Source organism: Leptodactylus fuscus, chromosome 7, assembly GCF_031893055.1.
Source record: "Leptodactylus fuscus isolate aLepFus1 chromosome 7, aLepFus1.hap2, whole genome shotgun sequence".
Taxonomy (NCBI): Eukaryota; Metazoa; Chordata; class Amphibia; order Anura; family Leptodactylidae; genus Leptodactylus; species Leptodactylus fuscus.
This window is the reverse complement of record NC_134271.1, coordinates 18836985-18860106: the sequence shown is the minus strand read 5'-3', so window position 1 is coordinate 18860106 and position 23122 is coordinate 18836985. Positions and strand designations below refer to the sequence as shown.

At 46.6% G+C, this 23122-nt stretch overlaps 1 protein-coding gene across 7 annotated transcripts in view; it reads right to left on the bottom strand.

Moving 5' to 3' along the window:
- The window catches only part of NAV2 (neuron navigator 2), a 262355-nt gene that overhangs the window by 120682 nt on the left and 118551 nt on the right, over positions 1-23122 (bottom strand). For 6 of the 7 annotated variants that reach the window (XM_075281261.1, XM_075281262.1, XM_075281265.1 and 3 more), the window contains exon 1: positions 18077-18946. The exons of the other annotated variant lie outside the window; for it this stretch is intronic. In XM_075281261.1, the coding sequence (XP_075137362.1) occupies positions 18077-18334 (258 nt within the window). In that variant the 5' untranslated portion in view covers positions 18335-18946. Of the gene's footprint in view, positions 1-18076; positions 18947-23122 lie in introns of those variants that run through there. 7 annotated transcript variants of the gene reach the window in all.

Genomic DNA, 23122 nt, shown 5'->3' with positions numbered 1-23122 from the left:
ACAACCCCCACCATGGTCTAACCAGTGGATACACCATACATAGTACACTGCAACCCCCAAGATGGTCTAACCAGTGGATACACCATACATAGTACACTACAACCCCCAACATGGTCTAACCAGTGGATACACCATACATAGTACACTACAACCCCCAACGTGGTCTAACCAGTGGATACACCATACATAGTACACTACAACCCCAAATATGGTCTAACCAGTGGATACACCATACATAGTACACTACAACCCCCAACATGGTCTAACCATTGGATACACCATACATAGTACACTGCAACCCCAAATATGGTCTAACCAGTGGATACACCATACATAGTACACTGCAACCCCAAATATGGTCTAACCAGTGGATACACCATACATAGTACACTACAACCCCCAATGTGGTCTAACCAGTGGATACACCATACATAGTACACTGCAACCCCAAACATGGTCTAACCAGTGGATACACCATACATAGTACACTGCAACCCCCAACATGGTCTAACCAGTGGATACACCATACATAGTACACTACAACCCCCAACGTGGTCTAACCAGTGGATACAGTATACAAAGAACATAACTACACCCACCATGGTCTAAACAGTAGATACACCATACATAGTACACTACAACCCCCACCATGGTCTAACCAGTGGATACACCATACATAGTACACTACAACCCCCAAGATGGTCTAACCAGTGGATACACCATACATAGTACACTACAACCCCCAACATGGTCTAACCAGTGGATACACCATACATAGTACACTACAACCCCCAACATGGTCTAACCAGTGGATACACCATACATAGTACACTGCAACCCCCAACATGGTCTAACCAGTGGATACACCATACATAGTACACTGCAACCCCCAACATGGTCTAACCAGTGGATACACCATACATAGTACACTACAACCCCCAACGTGGTCTAACCAGTGGATACAGTATACAAAGAACATAACTACACCCACCATGGTCTAAACAGTAGATACACCATACATAGTACACTACAACCCCCACCATGGTCTAACCAGTGGATACACCATACATAGTACACTGCAACCCCCAAGATGGTCTAACCAGTGGATACACCATACATAGTACACTACAACCCCCAACATGGTCTAACCAGTGGATACACCATACATAGTACACTACAACCCCCAACGTGGTCTAACCAGTGGATACACCATACATAGTACACTACAACCCCAAATATGGTCTAACCAGTGGATACACCATACATAGTACACTACAACCCCCAACATGGTCTAACCATTGGATACACCATACATAGTACACTGCAACCCCAAATATGGTCTAACCAGTGGATACACCATACATAGTACACTGCAACCCCAAATATGGTCTAACCAGTGGATACACCATACATAGTACACTGCAACCCCCAACATGGTCTAACCAGTGGATACACCATACATAGTACACTGCAACCCCCAACATGGTCTAACCAGTGGATACACCATACATAGTACACTACAACCCCCAATGTGGTCTAACCAGTGGATACACCATACATAGTACACTACAACCCCCAATGTGGTCTAACCAGTGGATACACCATACATAGTACACTGCAACCCCCAACATGGTCTAACCAGTGGATACACCATACATAGTACACTACAACCCCCAACGTGGTCTAACCAGTGGATACACCATACATAGTACACTGCAACCCCCAACATGGTCTAACCAGTGGATACACCATACATAGTACACTGCAACCCCCAACATGGTCTAACCAGTGGATACACCATACATAGTGCACTACAACCCCCAACATGGTCTAACCAGTGGATACACCATACATAGTACACTACAACCCCCAACATGGTCTAACCAGTGGATACATTATACAAAGATCACAACTACACCCGCCATGGTCTAACCAGTGGATACACTATATATAGAACATTACAACCCCCAACATGGTCTAACCAGTGGATACACCATACATAGTACACTACAACCCCCAGCATGACTTGACCACGGGCCATGACAATAACATAATACTATTATACTTTATCTGTAGACCACTAAAAATCCCAAGATATCTATTCTACTATTACGATACACTCTATACCTAGAACACTACAACCCCCAACATGACCATAATCCTCCATACACAGGCTACTACAACCCCCAGCCTGGCCCGGTGACACTGCTGTCATGTATGTGATGGGCCGGGACTCTGCACAATAAATGGGGTTTTCTCAGGACAGGATCCTCTTGCACATCAATCAGTGTCAGTGATGAGCCCGGCGGGGGGCCGGGAGGGGGCCGACCTGTCAGAAGTCTCTAATGTGGGAAAACCTTGCCAGTAAAGAGCCCCCCTCACCCTACAGAGCAGATGACCCCCATCCTCCGAGGATATTGCAGAATCTCTCAGGTTATTTTTACGCCCTCTATGTAAAATAATACAAAAATATTCTGCCACAAATACCACGTGAGCTACAGTGACCCCGTGACCTCAGGCGTCACAGCTCTAGATTCTCACAATACTTGGCAGAGGTGCGGGAAGGTGTTACCCTGGCACCAGCGTCTGCCACCCTATACAGAGAACGCCATCTGTGTTGTTTATTTTTGGGTTATTGGGGAGATGGCGGTGAACAAATGAATTACGCCGGTTGCCAGGAAACAACAAGCAACCTGATGAGTTCCAACGCGTTTTCAGCCGGCGAGCCTTCTCCATGGTAACATTATCAGCATGGCCGTCTCTTTCTGTATGTAAACAGTATGTGCAGTGGGTGACGTGCCGGGACAGACACCCTGAAATCTCTCCAGGACATGTGACAGGAGGGCACCGGGAGGTCACAGATATCTAAACTGTACAAGACCCTGGAGGAATCCTTTATAGGGGGCGCCACTTAGATCAAGAGATCTCAAATTTGATGTGGCTAGGCCTCGATGCCAATTTATGGTAATGGCGAACAAATATAATACCAGTGCCAAAATAATACCAAGCAATGCACTTAGGTTGGGGACACCCCTCAATCAGCTCAGGAGTGCTGTGACCTCTTCTCTGTGCCGATCATGTTCATTGGTCACATGGTGCTGCAGCAGCTCAGTCCTGCTCAAGTAAATGGGGCTGAGCTGCAATACCAAGCACAGCCACTATGATATACACTCTCTTTTGTACTCAAAAAGTGATGGCTGCCCCCTTGGTGCCCCTTAAATTTCTGTCCCCCACAAAGTTACAATGCCCCCCAAATAATATTCCTCTCTGCACCTCTGTAGTAGTCACCATGCACCCGTCACATGGTGTCTTCCCTAGGTCCTGGCTGGAGGTTTGGAACAATGTGATAGTAATCTAGTGCAATGTCATTACACATGCCCAACTATAAGCCGGTTGAGCCCATTGTACCCCTCACGTATTATTCTGGCAAGGACCCAGCATTACCAGCCAAAGGGCCACCACTTACTCACATGTTAGGCACCCCGTGCCATATTAGCAGTGACGTACGATGTGACCACTGAGGCCAATGACTGAGCGCCAACAATCACCAGATCTGTATCACGCCCAACCGGACCAGTACCTGCACTTTTCATTCGGGAGGGACCCGTCGCATTCGCTTTAGGACTCAAAACCAATCTGGCACCATTTTGATGTTCCACCCAAGACCTTAAAGGGGTTTTCCAGACAAACTGGAAAGTCCTGGGAGGCCCGGGGTTGCTAATATATCCGGTTGAGTCAAATTCCTGCATGGGATGGAACAGGGGACCCAATGCCAGGATTGGGGATAAATGAGCATCATTTGTAGTTTACCCCACCCCACATCCGCTTGGGTTTTCTAGTCTTGTCCTCAGCCTTTTGTCACTGACTATAAGAGCCAAGATAAGGGGGTGGAAGGGTTAAACCAACGTACAGCGACTTCTGGTGCACTCGCTGACCTTTCCGCCATCTTTCCCTCCAGTGCATGGACTATACGGGATGTAATAAACAGACCTGGCAGCACATCGCCACCGCGCCCCCCTTGTCTAATGAAATCCGTGTGTTCCCCGTCTGGAATCTTCCGCCCTCGCTCATTGACATAAACATACAGGAGTCGGATTTGTATTTTTTAGATCTGGGTCGTTTCCCGCGGTTTTGGCAGCGACTTCTGAATGCGGCCGACTCTTCTCGGTTCAGAATAGTTGTTAATGTTTTAAGGAAACTCGGAGCAAAAGGGTGAAGATTGTCCAAACATCTTCTAGGATTTCATCTGGCAGCGAGACGGCGAATATCTGGAATCATCTCCAAAGTAAACGCTTCTCAGTAACGACTTCTCTGAACTTCAAGAAAACGGAAATTCAGGGGGGAAAGTCCGTCCTTTCAAGAACTGTAAATGGATAATTGCTGAGGCCAACGGATTCTGTCTGGAAGAGGCGAAACCATGAACGCGCCATTGAGAAGCCGGAAGGTGCAGACAGACTTCTGGACATGATGGAGACAAGCGACTCCTCTGATATAGTATATATATAATAATCTACGTTATACGCGGGTGAAAAGGTGCTTGTATGGTGGGAATGCTTAATGCATGCTTTATGATAATCTAACTACAGGTGGCGCTGTCCCACCAGAGACTACTGGTGAGATAAAATACAGGATGGAACTGTATATATTGTGGGGACGATCCACTTGTATATAGAAAGTGCAAGGATATAGATAGAACTACAACTCCCAGCATGTGCCGACAGCCTGATAGGAGTGGTAGAGCTACAGGTTAGACATCACTACCTCAATCTCTTGCCATGTTCCTCCATTCCTGAACAATTTTTGCACCGTGGCTGGGGCATTATCCTGCAGAAAGAGGTCCCTGCCATTAGGGGGCAGCACTGCCAGTGATCTGTACAATGATCAGGTAAGTTGCATGTGTCACAGTAACGTTCACATGATGACAGGACCCAGAATATGATACTGACAGCGGTGTCTTCTTCCCATGGTGCTATATCTTCACTACAGACACAGATCCATGATGCTTGGGCGGCCATGACCCTGGTCAGTTCATATGCTGCCCATGTGGTAGGTACTAACCAGTGTATATTGGCAATACTATATAATATCTACTATTTTGGTGCCTGATTGTCATCCCATTGTCGCTTCCAAGGCCTGACTGTTCTCCCACTGACCCCTGAGAGGCGCCGTCGTCACCAGATAACGTCGTTCACTCCACCATCAGTGGTTGTAATGTTATGGCCGATCGCTATACATTCATTACATATACTTTTTTTTTTTTTAATTACTTTTGAATGTTTTAGACCCAGAACTGAACTACTCCCAGAAGTAACCACAAGAGGGCGCCAATGACCAAGATAAACAAAGTCTGCGGTTCATTTATCTCAGAATAGGATAGATATCATGGCTGTCATGTTCCTACCGCAGCTGCAGACACCAGGGATTATAGGATGTGACAAGTGCTATTAAACAGCTCTGCAAAAAAATGCTGAAATACTCTGCGCCAAACGAAGCTTATTTACACGCCATAAAGGTGGGCAGATGGGTAAATACAGCTCTTGGACCCTAATGCAACATGTGTCCCAGGCCCCAGAGATGTAATACATCATTTATACTACGTCATATTGGGAAGAGACACCTTGTTGGCTCCTTGAGGCTTCTGCACCCCCTAAATGTGCGTGTCTACAGGACTGCAACTGAATCACCATTTAGGAAAGGGTTAAATGGTGGAGGACATGATGGTGTCTGCGGACTACATTCCTATAGACCGGTCATCTCCAACCTGGCCTTGTCAACTGTTGCAAAACTACAACTCCCAACATGTCCAGGGCTCCATCCCGGGCCCAACGCTATAAACCCTGCCAAGCAAAACGCAACAGAATGTGGTCAAATTTGCGCCACCTTTTATGCCTAGAAAAGTGTCAAGGCGTGGCTAGGAAAATAGCAAAGTGCACCTTAGTGAAAATTACCAAATTTTGCATGCCGTTTGCTCTAATTTTGATGCTATTGGTGCAAAATTCACAGAAATGCAAGTACCCTGCCACATTATTGAACAAATTGGACATCGCATAAAAGAGATCAAAGACCCAAATCCCTATGAGGATGAACCAAGGGAACCAGTAGGATCAGATGGGTAAAATCCAACATGTCTGATCCTTCTTCTGTATTCTATTCTTCGCATATGTAACATATAGGGGTCCAGGCACCAGCTAAAGGCTATGAATATGGGGAGGGGGGCTCCAATAGACCAAGGGTTGGCCACGCTGGTCCTATACGAGGTGAACGGGGCAAGCACAGGGTCTCCTTCCCTCGTACTAAGGCTTGGTTATGGCCCCCTCCCTTATACCAACTCTATACTCCACCGTATTATTACCATTCACATCGCTGCGGCGTTTCTGCGCAGATCTGCTTCTGCCAGCGTGACTTTTACTGGATTAAATTATTCTGGTCTGGCTGGTGGCGTCTCGGGCTGAATGTCGCCCTCATACGCGCTGTCTATGATTTCATTAAAGGGCGAGCCGGCCACAACAGCCCTCAGCCCAGCCGGTGGGACCCATGTGCAGCGCAGCTTTATAATCGCCTGACACCAGCACAGAAGGGTCATTAAAGGCCGCCATTACACGAGCGAAGACAGGGGGCGATGCCAACTCTAATAACGCTCCATCGTCATAAATAAATCTATCACCCGCTGGGGGGCCGTGTAATGCAGCAAGATGGATTAAGAAGGAGGAGAAAATTGCTTCTCTTGGCCGAGCGTTACAATTTCCAGGATTGTCTCAGGCGTGGGTGATGCCTTCTAGTAAGTAGGGCACAGTATGGAAGCCAAATATATACTTGTAAGGACGACTTATATACTGCAGGGAGGGGGATAATATAGGGCCGCGCGATGCAGGATGTCAGCACAACCATTATATTCGTGACAGTCTACACCGCACACCCAACCATCAAAGCAGGAAGTCGAAACCGTAGCGAACATCTGCAACGACTTCTGAGAAAACCACAAACTAATCAGCAATTAATGGAAGATTTTATCTCTATTGGTTTCTGCTGATGTGACTGATATATGACAGATGTGTTCATGGCTGTACAGCCGAGATCCTGGGGTAAGACTGAAGTATGGCGGCTACACAGCAGTACTCGGGATGGACCTGAAGTTCTGTTCATCCTAGCCCTGGATTTAATTCCAGGACTACAGTGAAGACTGACACACGTCTATCATTGTAGGAAAGAAGACAATTACTGCAACACAGCCTGTCATGTCTGTGTAAAGCTGGGTGATGACGCCTTTCGGTACATTATCTGCAGCCATTAAAGAGGATAACACATAAACCACTAAGGGAGAGTTCACACGGAGTAACGAGCCGCGTGATGTGGCACGTATACGCCATGTGAGCTTTTGCGGGCCGTATACGCTCCCATTGATTTCAATGAGAGCGTGGATCGTAAACACCGTGTTATTTTGCGGCCGCAAAATCACGGCCGCAAAATAGCGCCGTGTATACGATCCACGTTCCCATTGAAATCAATGGGAGCATATACGGCCCGCAAAAGCTCACGCGGCGTATACGTGACACACTCCGTGTGAACTCTCCCTTACAGATCCTTATGGACCGGAGGTTTAGGGTTTCAGTAAAGGTACAGCCACACAACAGTGAGTAAGGGCCACGTAGTGAAATAGGGCACCCCTCGGGTACAAGACAGCCGTGAGAAATGTACAGTCCGGCTTCAATGTGCATGCGCCGCACCTCGAGCATGTGTGCATTGGAGGCAATAACTACCTACACAGCTTTAGTGAACAACTAACAGGTGCCAGGGGGTCCAAAAATATGTCGTAGGGTTGTTTGTCTCACTGTGGGCACAGAAAGGGTTACAACAGGGATAAATGAGCACTAAACCTCTGCTCCATAAGAACCAGTGAGTTCCCTAAGTGTGCCGAAAGATGAAGGGCTGAGAAGCTGTATAAAATCAGTGCCAAACCTTAGCGTGTAGCCCTGGCCCGTGCCCCTGTCCATGACATGTCTTCCGTGACTTCTCATGACACTTCTACATCAGTTTCGCCTTGATCCCAGCATGACTCTCGGTGACGTTGCGCTCCATATTCCCTGAGTATTTCTTCCAGGAGAGTAAGTAGAGATGACGTGTGTCAGCATGGAAGCTCAGCGTGACCTGAGCAGACCTGACTACTGTGAAGGAGACGCCGCTCTGGGTATTGTAGTCGCTGACTGCTGAGCCCCTTAACTATAGGACACAGATGACTGGCTGCGGAAACCTGCGGCGCCATATAGTAAGCCTTATACTGTACACAGCGGAGTACTAACATGGCAGCGGCCACGTACACAATGCCCATGTCACTCTCTAGTTATTATAGGAGCAGGACAAGTCTTGCCATTCAGGATTTGGGTAAAGCAAGCCCTTAGTGAGAGGTGCAATGGCAGACCTATGGCTTTCCAATAATACTAATAAATGAATTTGTCCTCCTGGATTGCATCAGGTTCCAATTTTCCAGCTCTTAGATTTCTCCTCCATGTGATGGGGCCCGGCTTCTACGTTCTGGGGTTCCTGCTGGTAAAGACATCTCCAGGGCTTCAACTTCACCGTCATGTCATACAACGGCATCAAAGCAGCCGCGGCGCAGAAACTTTCTTGGAAATGTTAAGTCATTTGCATCTTAAGGAACGGCAAAGAGTCTGATTAGAGTCAGTCGTGCTCAGCCGCATGTCACCGACTTGTCACTTCTCTGCATGTTCTGCATGAGGTCTGTACTTCACCCATGAAGGGTAATTCACCTCCAGAGAAGAGCGGCAAATGCACAGAAATGAAATGTGACAGCAGGAAAGATCTGAGGAGCCATCTTTACCCCACCCCTAATGTGTCCTCATCCTCCCTCCATCCTTCTAAGCGTTCTTAGTATGTGCAGCTCCTTGACTTTGTCTTGTACCTTGAGCTCTGTGAATTCCTATGAAGAGGCCTAGTCCGTGAGTCTGCAGGGTCATGTATGAGTACGAGGTCTGAAGCAAGTCGCTGAACGTACCGAAACCCACCTATATTTACCACCAGTCTTGTATCTATCGTCAAGATTAGTAAAGTTTCAGTTCTGATATTAAAGACGGTCTTGTGGGTCTTCCGTCAAGTTGTCTAGACTGGATACAACTGTAACAAACTCTCAGCTGTGAGGTCGGCACAGGCTTCTATCCCTTGTGTGTCCGTTCACTGACAGCAAGCAGAGATCTTAAAGAGAGTAAAACGAATGCGCTCCATGTAAAGTGAGTTTATACCTAGTGCAGGGTCTGAGTACTCCAAACCATAGGATGTTATGATCTGACCCACCCTGGACTCTGCATGAGGTATAACACTGATTGTCTGGCCTATATTAGTTTCATGATCTCTGCTTGCAGTCAGTGAACGGGAATCTTATTCCTGGTCTAGTCTGGGGTTTATTTTTAGGTAGTGTTTGGCGCCTCCTCCTCCTCTTCATCATCATCATCGTCGTCGTCATCGGCTGCTGCAGAACTGAATCATAACATAAATAAATGTCTCAGAGATTTGACGGCCATCATAGTCATTGTATTCCTGGAATCCCCCACCCCCCATTAGCTGGATGTATCAGGTCAGTACGGCGGGATAGATGGACGACTCCTCTACATTCCCTGACGTTTCCCATAAATTGGGGGGAAAAAAGTAAAAGGCAAAGTTAAAAATAGAGGATTGCGAATGGTAAAAGTGTTTGAGCTGCTTCCAGCCGTGCGTGAAGGGAAAGGCAGTTTCCTATTACAGAATGTACTAACAGTTCACGTCTAATAATACACAGAGAGGTCGTCCATTTACATTATGGAAATAGTGCGGGCTCTGCCCGGGAAAGGAAGGTCCTGCCACCTGTGGGCCCTGGACGAATGAGCCAAGAGTATGGGAACCGATTCAGGGCGACGTCAGTCCCGTCAGGACGTAAACGGGACGGTCACCCAATCCTCACACACAATAAAAGTCATCGCCGGGGTCCCGGACAGAGCCAGACTCCCAGAATGCAAAGCGTGAGGCACAAGAGAAAGGAATAATCATGGCTGCCAACATCTGAACATTGTCTCCATGGGGTATGGGATTATCACGGCTTCAGTTTTGATTATACTAAGATAAACCAGTCACTGGCGGACTAAGAGTTCCAGCAAACCTACTCGTCATACGGCAACATAGTGACTGGTGTCCAGAGATGAACCGGTTTTTGCTCCCCCACACGTAGTCATAGAAGTCTATGATAAAACTTTGGGATTTCCTGCCTTTCCCCGACAGGTTCTGATCAGTAGCGAACTTTTGACATGGCCCCCTCCCAACCAACAGCGAAGACCCCTCCCCCTCCTCTGCATTCCTGCGCGCACTATTATGCCCCATATTCGCCCCTTCACCCAGTATTATGCCCCATTGTGGACACCCATGAACAATTATTATACTCTGGGGTCCTTTCAGACCTCAGTATAATAATCGGAGACCCAGGAGGGACACAAACATAAAAAACCACTGTTACTTACCTATTCCTGTGCTCCCTGCTGACAGCGGCCATCTTCAATTCCGTCACGTGACCCGGTGGGCCTGCGTCACGACGCAAAAGGACGCAGGCCCCGGTCATGTGACATCTGGGACGTCGTACAAGTAGGCCTGAAGCCTGCGCAGAGCCCAGAGAGGTAAGTAACAGTGTCTGAAAAGCCCCCCGAGTATAATAATATCGTTTTAGAGCCCGTGGCGTCACTTACTGATCCCGGCAACCTTTGACCTTCCAACCTTCGATCCTACAGAATCTGTCAGAAATCCCAGATGTGAACCCAGCCTTGTAGAAACCCCTGTGATTGCAGCCATGTTACGGTTATATTCACACGGATATGGCGCATTTTCCACAGAAAACACCCCAAATCCTCATGGAAAACCCTTCCGAAGAGTCTCCTATTGACTTCAGTGTTAAACTGCGCCCTCTGTCCATTGGGTACATTTCTTTGTCCCATATAGAAGTTGTTCTCGGAGCATATTTTTCCACTTTGTGCTGTCACCCAGCTTTCCTAGAAGCAGATACAGACATCTGCCTTGCAAATATATTCTGGTTGTGCTCCCTAGGACATAGCACTGTGTATAACTGCGGCGGCTTGTAATAATATACACATATGTGCATACATTTCCATCCCCGCGGCGCTCGCACGCTGTATCTGACCCCCATACCCATGCAGTAAACCTCAGAACATAAATATTGGCAGAGCCCGGAGACAATGGCGGCCGGTTTACTCCGTTGTCAGGGATATATTTAAATAAGAGGCAAATGTGAAGATAAAGCGAAGGAAAACACAGGACGCTGCAGGTTACAACAAGTTCTGCTCCACCTGATACAGTCAAATAGAGAGAAAACAACACTGAGCTCGGGCGCGGGGGTTTACTATTAACTATTCAATGGGGTTACGACTTTTAGGGGACGTCAACAGGCATATGCATACCCTAAAGGGGTTCTCCATTCTGGAGCCGGTCTATAGGAATTGTTCCTTGCTATTAGGATTCATGTACATGGCCGAGGGTGCAGCTCAAGGATGACGCTCAGATCACATTCGAGCGCCTTCCATCTTACATTGAATCCAATGGGCGGTTCTGATCCATTTTACCGATCTGGATAGGACATGCTCTTGAACGCCCCTGTGTGCATGAAGCCTAATACTATTATCAGCGGGACGTCGCCGCCATTGCAAGCAAATAACCTTGTCCCATCTGTCAGCAGAGCACAGATTATATAAGTATATACTAAGAGCTTACTATCCTTAGTATTATCACTAAGTATGGCATAAAGTGTATACTCTATATACTAATGCATTGCTACATCCCAGCTTTCCCATAAAGGGAGAAGAAATGTCTGCACTCCTGATACAGAGCTTGCAAATCTCCTGCATAAAACAATCCTGGCTACCAGCAGCCACCACTAGGGGGAGCTTACTGGTTTATTGTATACATAGATTGTATGCAGGACGCTCCTGAGATCCCCAAAATAGAAATGAGTATCTTTACAACTGGGTGTTACTATTCCGCTTGTCAAAGGGGTGTGTCCCTACACAGCCTGTACTACCAGCTCTGATTGGATAGTAACTGGTAACACCCATTTGTTCATTTAGTCCTATATTTCTTGGAGGAATAACAATGCCGAGTTCTAAGACAAGGTCCTCTACAAGGATGAGATGGCGGGTGCCCTTTAAGGACTAAAAGGTCAAAGCACTCAATTAGTATAAGGGTTGTGAGGGTACAAGTGACGGGTACAGCGGGCACAGCGCCCAGCTCTTATGTCCCATTCATTTCTAGAAGATTCCTGGGCTCCAGATAATGGATTCGGCAGCCGAGGTTATAAATACATTCCCCTCTGCAAAGCCGATATTACTGATAAATAAGAATATTGTGAATTGGTTTCCATGGCAGCAATGAGAGTCCGCTATCAATCACATTACAAGCCGCCTCCAGAATGTACATTTATGTATATATATATATATATATATATATATATATATATATATATATATATATATATATATATCCACCTAGAGGTATGGCTGGTATATAACTGCACGCTGTCATCTATGCACGTCTGTATGGTTAATAACATCATCTCATGGCTGGATAGTAATGTATAGACTATTACATGTACTAGACATAATGAAATCCTCCAGTGCTCAAGAGAATTCATATCTACAGGCTAAAGCAACCGGCGTGTAATTACAAGGAAATATATACCGTATATACATGTATACATAATACTAAATGATTATATATATAAATGTAACTATGTATAAATGTAAACAAAATATATATATTTATTATATGCACACATACATAGATATATAGATATACATACACATAGCACACGGACTCTATGTGGTATCTGTACTGTGCAGAATTATTAGGTCAGCGCTGCGTGCGCAGCATTAGGGTCAGTGGGCCGGCTGTGATATATGGAGCATTACGGACAGGTTTGATTCTGCACACGTGTGTATACTGGCAGTGCATTTAGGTCAGTGTGTCAGTGTAGAACATATAGGCAGGATATAATATGGTATTTGGACGTAGCATATTGCTGGGATCAGTTATACAGTAAGTCAGAGGATGAGGGTTGATCAGTAATGTATGGCCAGAGTACGGCAGTAGAGTATTATAGCTGTGTCATCAGTACAGTACAGAGTATTAGGGGCAGTGTCATCAGTACAGTATAGAGTATTAGGAGCAGTGTTATCCGTATATTACAGAGTATTAGGGGCAGTGTCATCAGTACAGTACAGAGTATTAGGGGCAGTGTCATCACTACTGTACAGAGTATTAGGGGCAGTGTCATCAGTACTGTACAGAGTATTAGGGGCAGTGTCATCAGTACTGTACAGAGTATTAGGGGCAGTGTCATCAGTACAGAGTATTAGGGGCAGTGTCATCAGTACAGTACAGAGTATTAGAGCAGTATCCTCAGTACAGTACAGAGTATTAGGGGCACTGTGTCATCAGTACAGAGTATTAGGGGCAATGTCATCAGTACAGAGTATTAGAGCAGTATCATCAGTACAGTATAGAGTATTAGGGGCAGTGTTATCAGTACAGTACAGAGTATTAGGGGCAGTGTCATCAGTACAGTATAGAGTATTAGGGGCAGTGTCATCAGTACAGAGTATTAGAGCAGTATCATCAGTACAGTACAGAGTAATAGGGGCAGTGTCATCAGTACAGTACAGAGTATTAGGGGCAGGGCCATCAGTACAGAGTATTAGAGCAGTGTCATCAGTACAGTACAGAGTAATAGGGGCAGTGTCATCAGTACAGTACACAGTATTAGGGGCAGGGTCATCAGTACAGTACAGAGTATTAGGGGCAGTGTCATCAGTACAGTACAGAGTAATAGGGGCAGTGTCATCAGTACAGTACAGAGTATTAGGGGCAGTGTCATCAGTACAGTACAGAGTATTAGGGGCAGTGTCATCAGTACAGTAGAGTATTATAAGCAGTGTCATCAGTACAGTACAGAGTAATAGGGGCAGTGTGTCATCAGTACAGTACAGAGTATTAGGAGCAGTGTGTCATCAGTACAGTACAGAGTATTAGGGGCAGTGTGTCATCAGTACAGTACAGAGTATTAGGGGCAGTGTGTCATCAGTACAGTACAGAGTATTAGGGGCAGTGTGTCATCAGTACAGTACAGAGTATTAGGGGCAGTGTGTCATCAGTACAGTACAGAGTATTAGGGGCAGTGTCATCAGTACAGTACAGTACAGTACAGAGTATTAGGGGCAATGTCATCAGTACAGAGTATTAGGGGCAGTGTGTCATCAGTACAGTACAGAGTATTAGGGGCAGTGTCATCAGTACAGTACAGTACAGTACAGAGTATTAGGGGCAATGTCATCAGTACAGAGTATTAGGGGCAGTGTCATCAGTACAGTACCCAGTATTAGGGGCAGTGTCATCAGTACAGTACACAGTATTAGAGCTCATCAGTATAGTATAGAGTATTAGGGGCAGTGTGTCTTCAGTACAGAGTATCAGTATACAGTGCAGAGTATAGGGGTCAGTATTAAAGTGCAGGGCTCTGGGTATGTCCGATATGCAAGCAGCACAGTGTGGCGTACACTATAAGCATGTGACATGCCAGATGGGTGTGCTCCTTATCTACTACAGCCTCAGGGAACAATCCAGGATCCTGTTCATTCACACTAGACAGGTTTATAAGGAGAGGCAGGAGAAATTCGGGGAGGTCACACCTCAGACACAAAAACCGCCATTACATCTTACACAGAAGTTGTCACCCAGCTTTCTATTACCCAAGATCAACTTACACAAAAGCCCCCCCCCCCCCCCCAGCTTTTTCAGATGCGAGTAGATATGACTGGTTATACAGTGATATGGGAGACCATATCAAAGTAGCTTAGCAATTCAGGAATACGGGAAAGATGTATGATAACCTGTATGCTTTTTAAGACTCAAGAACAGCAAATCTATCTTGTCATGCAGTGATATAGGAGCTGAAGATGAGCCACTGCTCAGTGAAGCAACTTAGCCATTCAGGAGTTTGAGCAAGTTGAGTGATAACCTGTATGGCCACTGTACAGTAAATGCAGAAGTTTTTCAGGCTCGAGAACGACAAATCTGTCTGGTTCTGCAGTGATACAGGAGCTCAGGATGAACTTCTGCGCAACAAAATCGTTTAGCCATTCAGGATTCTGGAAAAGCAAGGTGACAATCTGTATGACCGGCATTACATCTTAAACAGAAGTTGTCGCCCAGCTTTCAAAGACGGAAAAGCAGCAAATCTGTCTGGTTATGTAGTGATATACCAGGCGGGGATGAGCCATTGAAGTAGTATAACCATTCAGGAGTCTGAAAAGCTGGGTAAGACCCTGTATGGCCACCATCACATCTTATGCAGAAGTTGCCATCCAGCTCAATAACAGCAAATCTATGTGGTCATGCAGAGATATCCACTGTACAATGAAGCAGTTCAGCTACTCAGGAAAAGCTGGATGGCGACCTCTAGACATAAGCTGTCACTCAGCTTTCTAAGATCCAAGAGCAGCAATTGTATCTAGTAATTCAGTGCCGTAGAAGCTGGGGATGAGCCACTGCACAATGAAGTAGCTTAGCCATTTAGGAGTTTGGGAAAGCTGGGTGAAAACCCATGAAGGATTTGTAATGACAGCCATAGAGCAATGGCTAATACTTCCTGTCTTTCCCTGTAACAGGTGCCTCTGCCCTGTCACCCCTTCCCAGTCCGTCTCTCTCGGCTGTTGCTGGCTTCAGATTGAATTTTCCAATGTGTTTGTAGGAAAAAATGACTTGTATAGAAAGACTAAATATAACCCACTCCTTGCCATCTGCTGGGCACAACGCTGCTGCCTGCAGGCTCCATGTGAGACTGCAGGTAATGCCGACTATTACAGGCTGCCCCTGGCATACAAGCCTGCGCCCCCCTTATACAATAACCCAACCCCAGCTGATACTGATCTCACTGCCTGTCCCCAAATCTTCTGGCTAGCAGCACCCCATGAGGGAGGATATGGTGATTCATAATAATACACTGACAGGAAGCCATTCTGCCGCTGCCAAAATCCATCTTCACACATCTCTGCACCCAGCACCTCCGTGTTACGAGCCCAATTTCCTCGAGTAACACGTTCCCATGTGTTTGGGGAGATGTCCATTGGCTGCATTGTTTTCACATGCACAATGACACTACATGGGCGAATCTCACAAGACGGGGCCCCCTGATACTTTTGACCCCCACCCGTCACCTCCCAATCTGCTGTCCATTATATATTATACAGATTTCTGGCCTCTGATATCGCACCAGGGCCTAGATGCGCTCTCCTTCCTCCCCATCTTAGTATTAAAGTCACATCCTTCCTGTCTGACTTGCTTTCCAAGACGACACCTGTCTGATCCGCCACTTCCAGGCATCGCTACTATTAGAGGAGGGGTATAATGCGTTACGAGTCTGAGATGAATGAGATGAATGTAAAATGCGGCAGGGGTAAGTGATCAGGGTCTGGCGGCTATATAGAAATCACGTGATGACATCTACTTAACCCTAAATGATCAGGAACGTGAACAAAATGTATCCACAACCATCCAAAATGCACACTGAAATTTGTCCAAATGCATCTAAAATCCAGGAGATGGGGGGGGGGGGGGGGGTATTCTGCAGGAATCATATATGAGTGCCATGGTACATGCGTAGAGCTGGCAGGTGGCATTAAGAATGATCAGTAGGTTCTCCCACTCAACAACCTCTCTGGGTGGTATACACTATCCCCCCCTCCCAGCCATTCTCCTTCTACAAGAACCTATCTAGGTGGTATATACTATGCCGCTCTGCCAGCCATTCTCCTTTCATCAGAACCTATCTAGGTGGTATATACTATGCCGCTCTGCCAGCCATTCTCCTTTCATCAGAACCTATCTAGGTGGTATATATTGTGCCCCTCTCCTAGCCATTCCCTTTCCACCAGAACCTCAGTGGGTAGTATATATTATGCCCCCTCCCATCCATTCTCCTTCCATCAGATCCATACTGGGTGCTATATACTAAACCCCTCTCCTTCCATCAGAACCTCTCTGGCTGGTATATACCATGTCCCTCTCCTTCCATCAGAACCTCTCTGGCTGGTATATACCATGTCTCTCTCCTTCCATCAGAACCTCTCTGGCTGGTATATACCATGTCCCTCTCCTTCCATCAGAACCTCTCTGGCTAGTATATACCATGTCCCTCTCCTTCCATCAGAACCTCTCTGGCTAGTATATACCATGTTCCTCTCCTTCCATCAGCACATCTATGGCTAGTATATACTATGTCCTTCTCCTTCCATCAGAACCTCTCTGGCTGGTATATACCATGTCCCTCTCCTTCCATCAGAATATCTATGGCTGGTATATACTATATCCTTCTGCTTCCATAAGAACCTCTCTGGCTGGTATATACCATGTTCCTCTCCCAGCCACCCATCTTCCATCAAAGCCTCTCTGGGTTGCCAGCTGGATGCCTATATATTCTATATTTAACCCTATATCTGTCGCTTTTTTAACAAAATCAATCTGTATCAATCCAAAATTAGCATTGATGTTCCTGATAATGTACAAAATACCTCTATAACCCATGTGTTGGAAGGGGGGGGGTATATTCTGAAAGAACCGTATACATGATTCAAGGTAACACCTAGGTAGCATGGAGAATGATCAGTAAAGAACCTTCCATCCTCCCCACAACCTCTCTGGATGGCATAGAGTACATTTCATAGGTAAGTCTCCCACCACCTTCTCTCATCTGAACCCCAACGGGTGGCATAGAGTACGATTATCAGGCAACTCCCCCTACCACCCTCCCTGAGCTGAACCTCTCCAGGTGGCATCGAGTATGTTGAACATCTCCCATCGCCCTCCCTCAGATGAACCTCTTTGACTGGCATGCTTACATTATGGAATAGACCCACCATAGCTCTACATCACTAGAGATGGTTGGGAGGAGACATCTCCATGGGCTTCTGGGTGAGATGAAGCATCTCTGTAGGCATAGTACACACACCACTAATGATAGGTAACATGATGATTCTCTGACCTGTGTGTCGAATACATTTTCTGAAGAGTCTGTCTTCTTAATGGGAAGGGCTTCCCCCGTAGACTCATAACCATACTGTGGCTTCAGTGGGATTTGACTCGTGGTATAGGATGGCTTGGACACTTCTATCTTGTTCCCTAATTTCAGGTAACAAGGCTGAGGGATTGTCCTAGCAGGGACGTGAAGGATTGGAGCAGCACTGTGGACCGGTTTAGGCAGTCCCGATTTCATCTTGGAAGCCACCAGGATGGATGGCATCTTCTCCACCTTCTAGACACCCTTTTTTTTCTGTCTGTAGACCACCTTGTCCTATTAGAAGAAGAAAATCCTTACAATCACGTCCACTGCAGAGCTCTCTGACCAGACATGAATTCTATTAGTGGACCTGAGTCTCCATCATCAAGATCTCAGAACATTTCCTTCAAAGACGAGACCTCATGAGCGTCTCGGTTCATGAGAATCTTCTCGGCAGATCGTCAAGCACCTGTAATGGGAAATAAACATTCGTCTTCATTATCTTGTCAGTACATCTTGAGAAACCCTAAAGCATCTGTTCGTCCCTGGTCCGGATCAGTGTGGCTTCTCACGAGCGGCAGGATTTCCAGCTTAAGATGTATTTCCTTCAGTCTCGGCCAAGAAGCAGATGCAGCTTACAACGCTGACGGCTGATGCCCTTGGATATTTGCTTTTGAGGGAAGCAATCTTCTTACTTACGAGACCGGTTAGAGGTGTGCGGCAGTGTAAGGCTGATGGGATCCTGCCGCAACGCACATTCCAGTAGGGAAATCTCAGCAGTGCAGTGACAGATGACTCCGCTCAGTACTACAGAGTCAACCCAACCTGTAGACCTTAGCAGAATTGTAATGTGTCAGTGGCACGGAGCTGAGTGTGTGTGGGTGCAGCCTGCATTTTGACAGTACTGTAGAATGGAGGCCGCTGGTTGGTGGATGAGAAAATCTCTCTGCAGGAGAGGAGTGGCCGCTGCTGAGCTGTCAGGGGCTCTCACCGTACTAGGGAACAGCCAAATAACTGCCGGGAATACAGGGACGGACCTGTGATTCAGCCCTGGTGGATTCAAAGGAAAACATCGCCCTGGATGGAAACGGTGCATTTTGTGAAATGTGTCATGTACACAGGTCTCGGTGCAGGAACCCGGGCATGGGTCATGTGATTACCTAATGCAGGTCACAGTACAGCAACGGCCTGGTATACAGAGGCAATATAACAGGGACATAGACTGGTGGGGTGGAATACACAGTGATATAGTATGGCAGCCTCATAAGAGACATCCAGCCACTTCAGTCTATTATCCTACAATGTGGTCCAGAGGTAGGCGAGAACCCCCATGAGGCAAAAGTACATTTCCAGCATTTTTGGTGAATAGGCAACTTATTTCACATAACTAGTAACTATAACCTGTTATATTCCAGGAAGATGTCCAGGGCCCTCATGAATTTTATTTTTTTTTGGCAGGACAGAGAATATCTCTTGTAGAGACCTCCATAGTGCGACCGCTCTTACAGAAAAGACCTCCATAGTGTGACTGCTCTTACAGTAGAGACCTCCATAGTGCGACCGCTCTTACAGAAAAGACCTCCATAGTGTGACTGCTCTTACAGTAGAGACCTCCATAGTGTGACTGCTCTTACAGAAAAGACCTCCATAGTGCGACTGCTCTTACAGTAGAGACCTCCATAGTGTGACTGCTGTTACAGTAAAGACCTCCATAGTGTGACTGCTCTTACAGTAGAGACCTCCATAGTGTGACTGCTCTTACAGTAAAGACCTCCATAGTAAGACTGCTCTTACAGTAAAGACCTCCATAGTGTGACCGCTCTTACAGTAGAGACCTCCATAGTGTGACCGCTCTTACAGTAAAGACCTCCATAGTAAGACTGCTCTTACAGTAAAGACCTCCATAGTGTGACTGCTGTTACAGTAAAGACCTCCATAGTGTGACCGCTCTTACAGTAGAGACCTCCATAGTAAGACTGCTCTTACAGTAAAGACCTCCATAGTGTGACTGCTCTTACAGTAAAGACCTCCATAGTGTGACCGCTCTTACAGTAGAGACCTTCATAGTGTGACCACTCTTACAGTAGAGACCTCCATAGTGCGACCGCTCTTACAGTAGAGACCTCCATAGTGTGACCGCTCTTACAGTAGAGACCTCCATAGTGTGACTGCTCTTACAGTAGAGACCTCCATAGTGTGACCGCTCTTACAGTAGAGACCTCCATAGTGTGACCGCTCTTACAGTAGAGACCTCCATAGTAAGACTGCTCTTACAGTAAAGACCTCCATAGTGTGACCGATCTTACAGTAAAGACCTCCATAGTGTGACCGCTCTTACAGTAGAGACCTCCATAGTGTGACTGCTCTTACAGTAGAGACCTCCATAGTGTGACTGCTGTTACAGTAAAGACCTCCATAGTGTGACCGCTCTTACAGTAGAGACCTCCATAGTGTGACCGCTCTTACAGTAGAGACCTCCATAGTGTGACCACTCTTACAGTAGAGACCTCCATAGTGTGACCACTCTTACAGTAGAGACCTCCATAGTGTGACCGCTCTTACAGTAGAGACCTCCATAGTGTGACCGCTCTTACAGCAAAGACCTCCATAGTAAGACTGCTCTTACAGTAAAGACCTCCATAGTGTGACTGCTGTTACAGTAGAGACCTCCATAGTGTGACCGCTCTTACAGTAGAGACCTCCATAGTGTGACCGCTCTTACAGTAGAGACCTCCATAGTGTGACCGCTCTTACAGTAAAGACCTCCATAGTAAGACTGCTCTTACAGTAAAGACCTCCATAGTGTGACCGCTCTTAAAGCAGAGACCTCCATAGTGTGACTGCTCTTACAGTAGAGACCTCCATAGTGTGACCGCTCTTAAAGCAGAGACCTCCACAGTGTGACTGCTCTTACAGTAAAGACCTCCATAGTAAGACTGCTCTTACAGTAGAGACCTCTATAGTGCGACCGCTCTTAAAGCAGAGACCTCCATAGTAAGACTGCTCTTACAATAGAGACCTCCACACTCTTATCGTATACAGCTCCATAATGAGACCGCTCTTACAGTATACTGCTCCATAGTGCGATTACTCTTACAGTATACTGCTCCATAGTGTGACCGCTCTTACAGTAGAGACCTCCATAGTGTGACTGCTCTTACAGTAGAGACCTACATAATGTGACTGCTCTTACAATAGAGACCTCTCACTCTTATCCTATACTGCTCCATACTGTGACCGCTCTTACAGTAAAGAACTCAATACTATAGAACCTGAACAGTGTGAACTACACACTCGATTCCTATGGTCAGTAATAAGGAAACGTGTCCCATTTTAAGGGTTGTTTGAGGTCCCAGTGACTTCCAGCAGCTGGCATTACAGAACATGTATATAGTGATGTCACATTATAGGGGTGGATGGGCCTCCTTAATTATAGAAAAGGCACCAAAAATGGAAGAATCGACCAAAGTGATGTACAAAAAGACAAAACAACCTCTAATAGGTTACAAAGACACACACATTACCATACAATAGGGGGGAACAAGCCAACTTCCCCGCCTCAATGGGAGCCAACTACCCTGCCAGCCTGAAAGGGAATCAGTGCCAGCATGAATACCCTGGTGACAGCTAAACCCAGAGACCTACACAAGGTACTAGACTGCCCCTCACATATGAGCCTTCGGGAAGACCACTGCTCAACATTAAAGCCCCCACAGAGATGAAGCCGCTCAGTCTAATGTCTATGAGTAGATGTCAGGAACAGGTAAGTCCTAATGGAGAAAGACGGGTCAGGATAGATTCTCCCTGCTGGTAATGGAGGAGACAAATGTGGAGGTAAAGAGTCAATGACATCATTGTTTTAGTGTAAGAGACGAATCTATGAGAAGGAAGGTGTCACTGTCCTGTACCCCAAGTGTCAGCGTATCATAGTCCTGTACCCCAAGTGTCAGCGTGTCATAGTCCTGTACCCCAAGTGTCAGCGTGTCACTGTCCTGTACCCCAAGTGTCAGCGTATCATAGTCCTGTACCCCAAGTGTCAGCGTGTCATAGTCCTGTACCCCAAGTGTCAGCGTGTCACTGTCCTGTACCCCAAGTGTCAGCGTATCATAGTCCTGTACCCCAAGTGTCAGCGTGTCACTGTCCTGTACCCCAAGTGTCAGCGTGTCATAGTCCTGTACCCCAAGTGTCAGCGTGTCATAGTCCTGTACCCCAAGTGTCAGCGTGTCACTGTCCTGTACCCCAAGTGTCAGCGTATCATAGTCCTGTACCCCAAGTGTCAGTGTGTCATAGTCCTGTACCCCAAGTGTCAGCGTGTCATAGTCCTGTACCCCAAGTGTCAGCGTGTCACTGTCCTGTACCCCAAGTGTCAGCGTATCATAGTCCTGTACCCCAAGTGTCAGCGTGTCACTGTCCTGTACCCCAAGTGTCAGCGTATCATAGTCCTGTACCCCAAGTGTCAGCGTGTCACTGTCCTGTACCCCAAGTGTCAGCGTATCATAGTCCTGTACCCCAAGTGTCAGCGTGTCATAGTCCTGTACCCCAAGTGTCAGCGTGTCATAGTCCTGTACCCCAAGTGTCAGCGTATCATAGTCCTGTACCCCAAGTGTCAGCGTGTCATAGTCCTGTACCCCAAGTGTCAGCGCGTCATTATCCTGTACCTCTAGTGTCAGCATGTCATTATCCTGTACCCCAAGTGTCATTGTCCCCTTCCCCATTTATCAAGGTCCTGTACCCCATGTGTCAGTCCTCTATTCTTTGTGGGAGTCCAGTATGATGAAGCACCATTAGACTTTTATACTATCCATTGATATAAGTGCAGGCCATGGTCACGCGCAGACCGGTACCACCACAATCCGTCTGTCCGTCTCAGGCTTAACATCTGGATCTGCTTGTGTCTTCCAAGTCTCAGTAAATCTTGGCTGTGACTTGTGAGATGTTAATAAGGATCTGTGTCCTACGTGTCTTCATGGTGCACATGCAGGGAGCAATTAACCCAGAAGAAACTTGTAGGCTGAGGCGCGAGACTGTCAC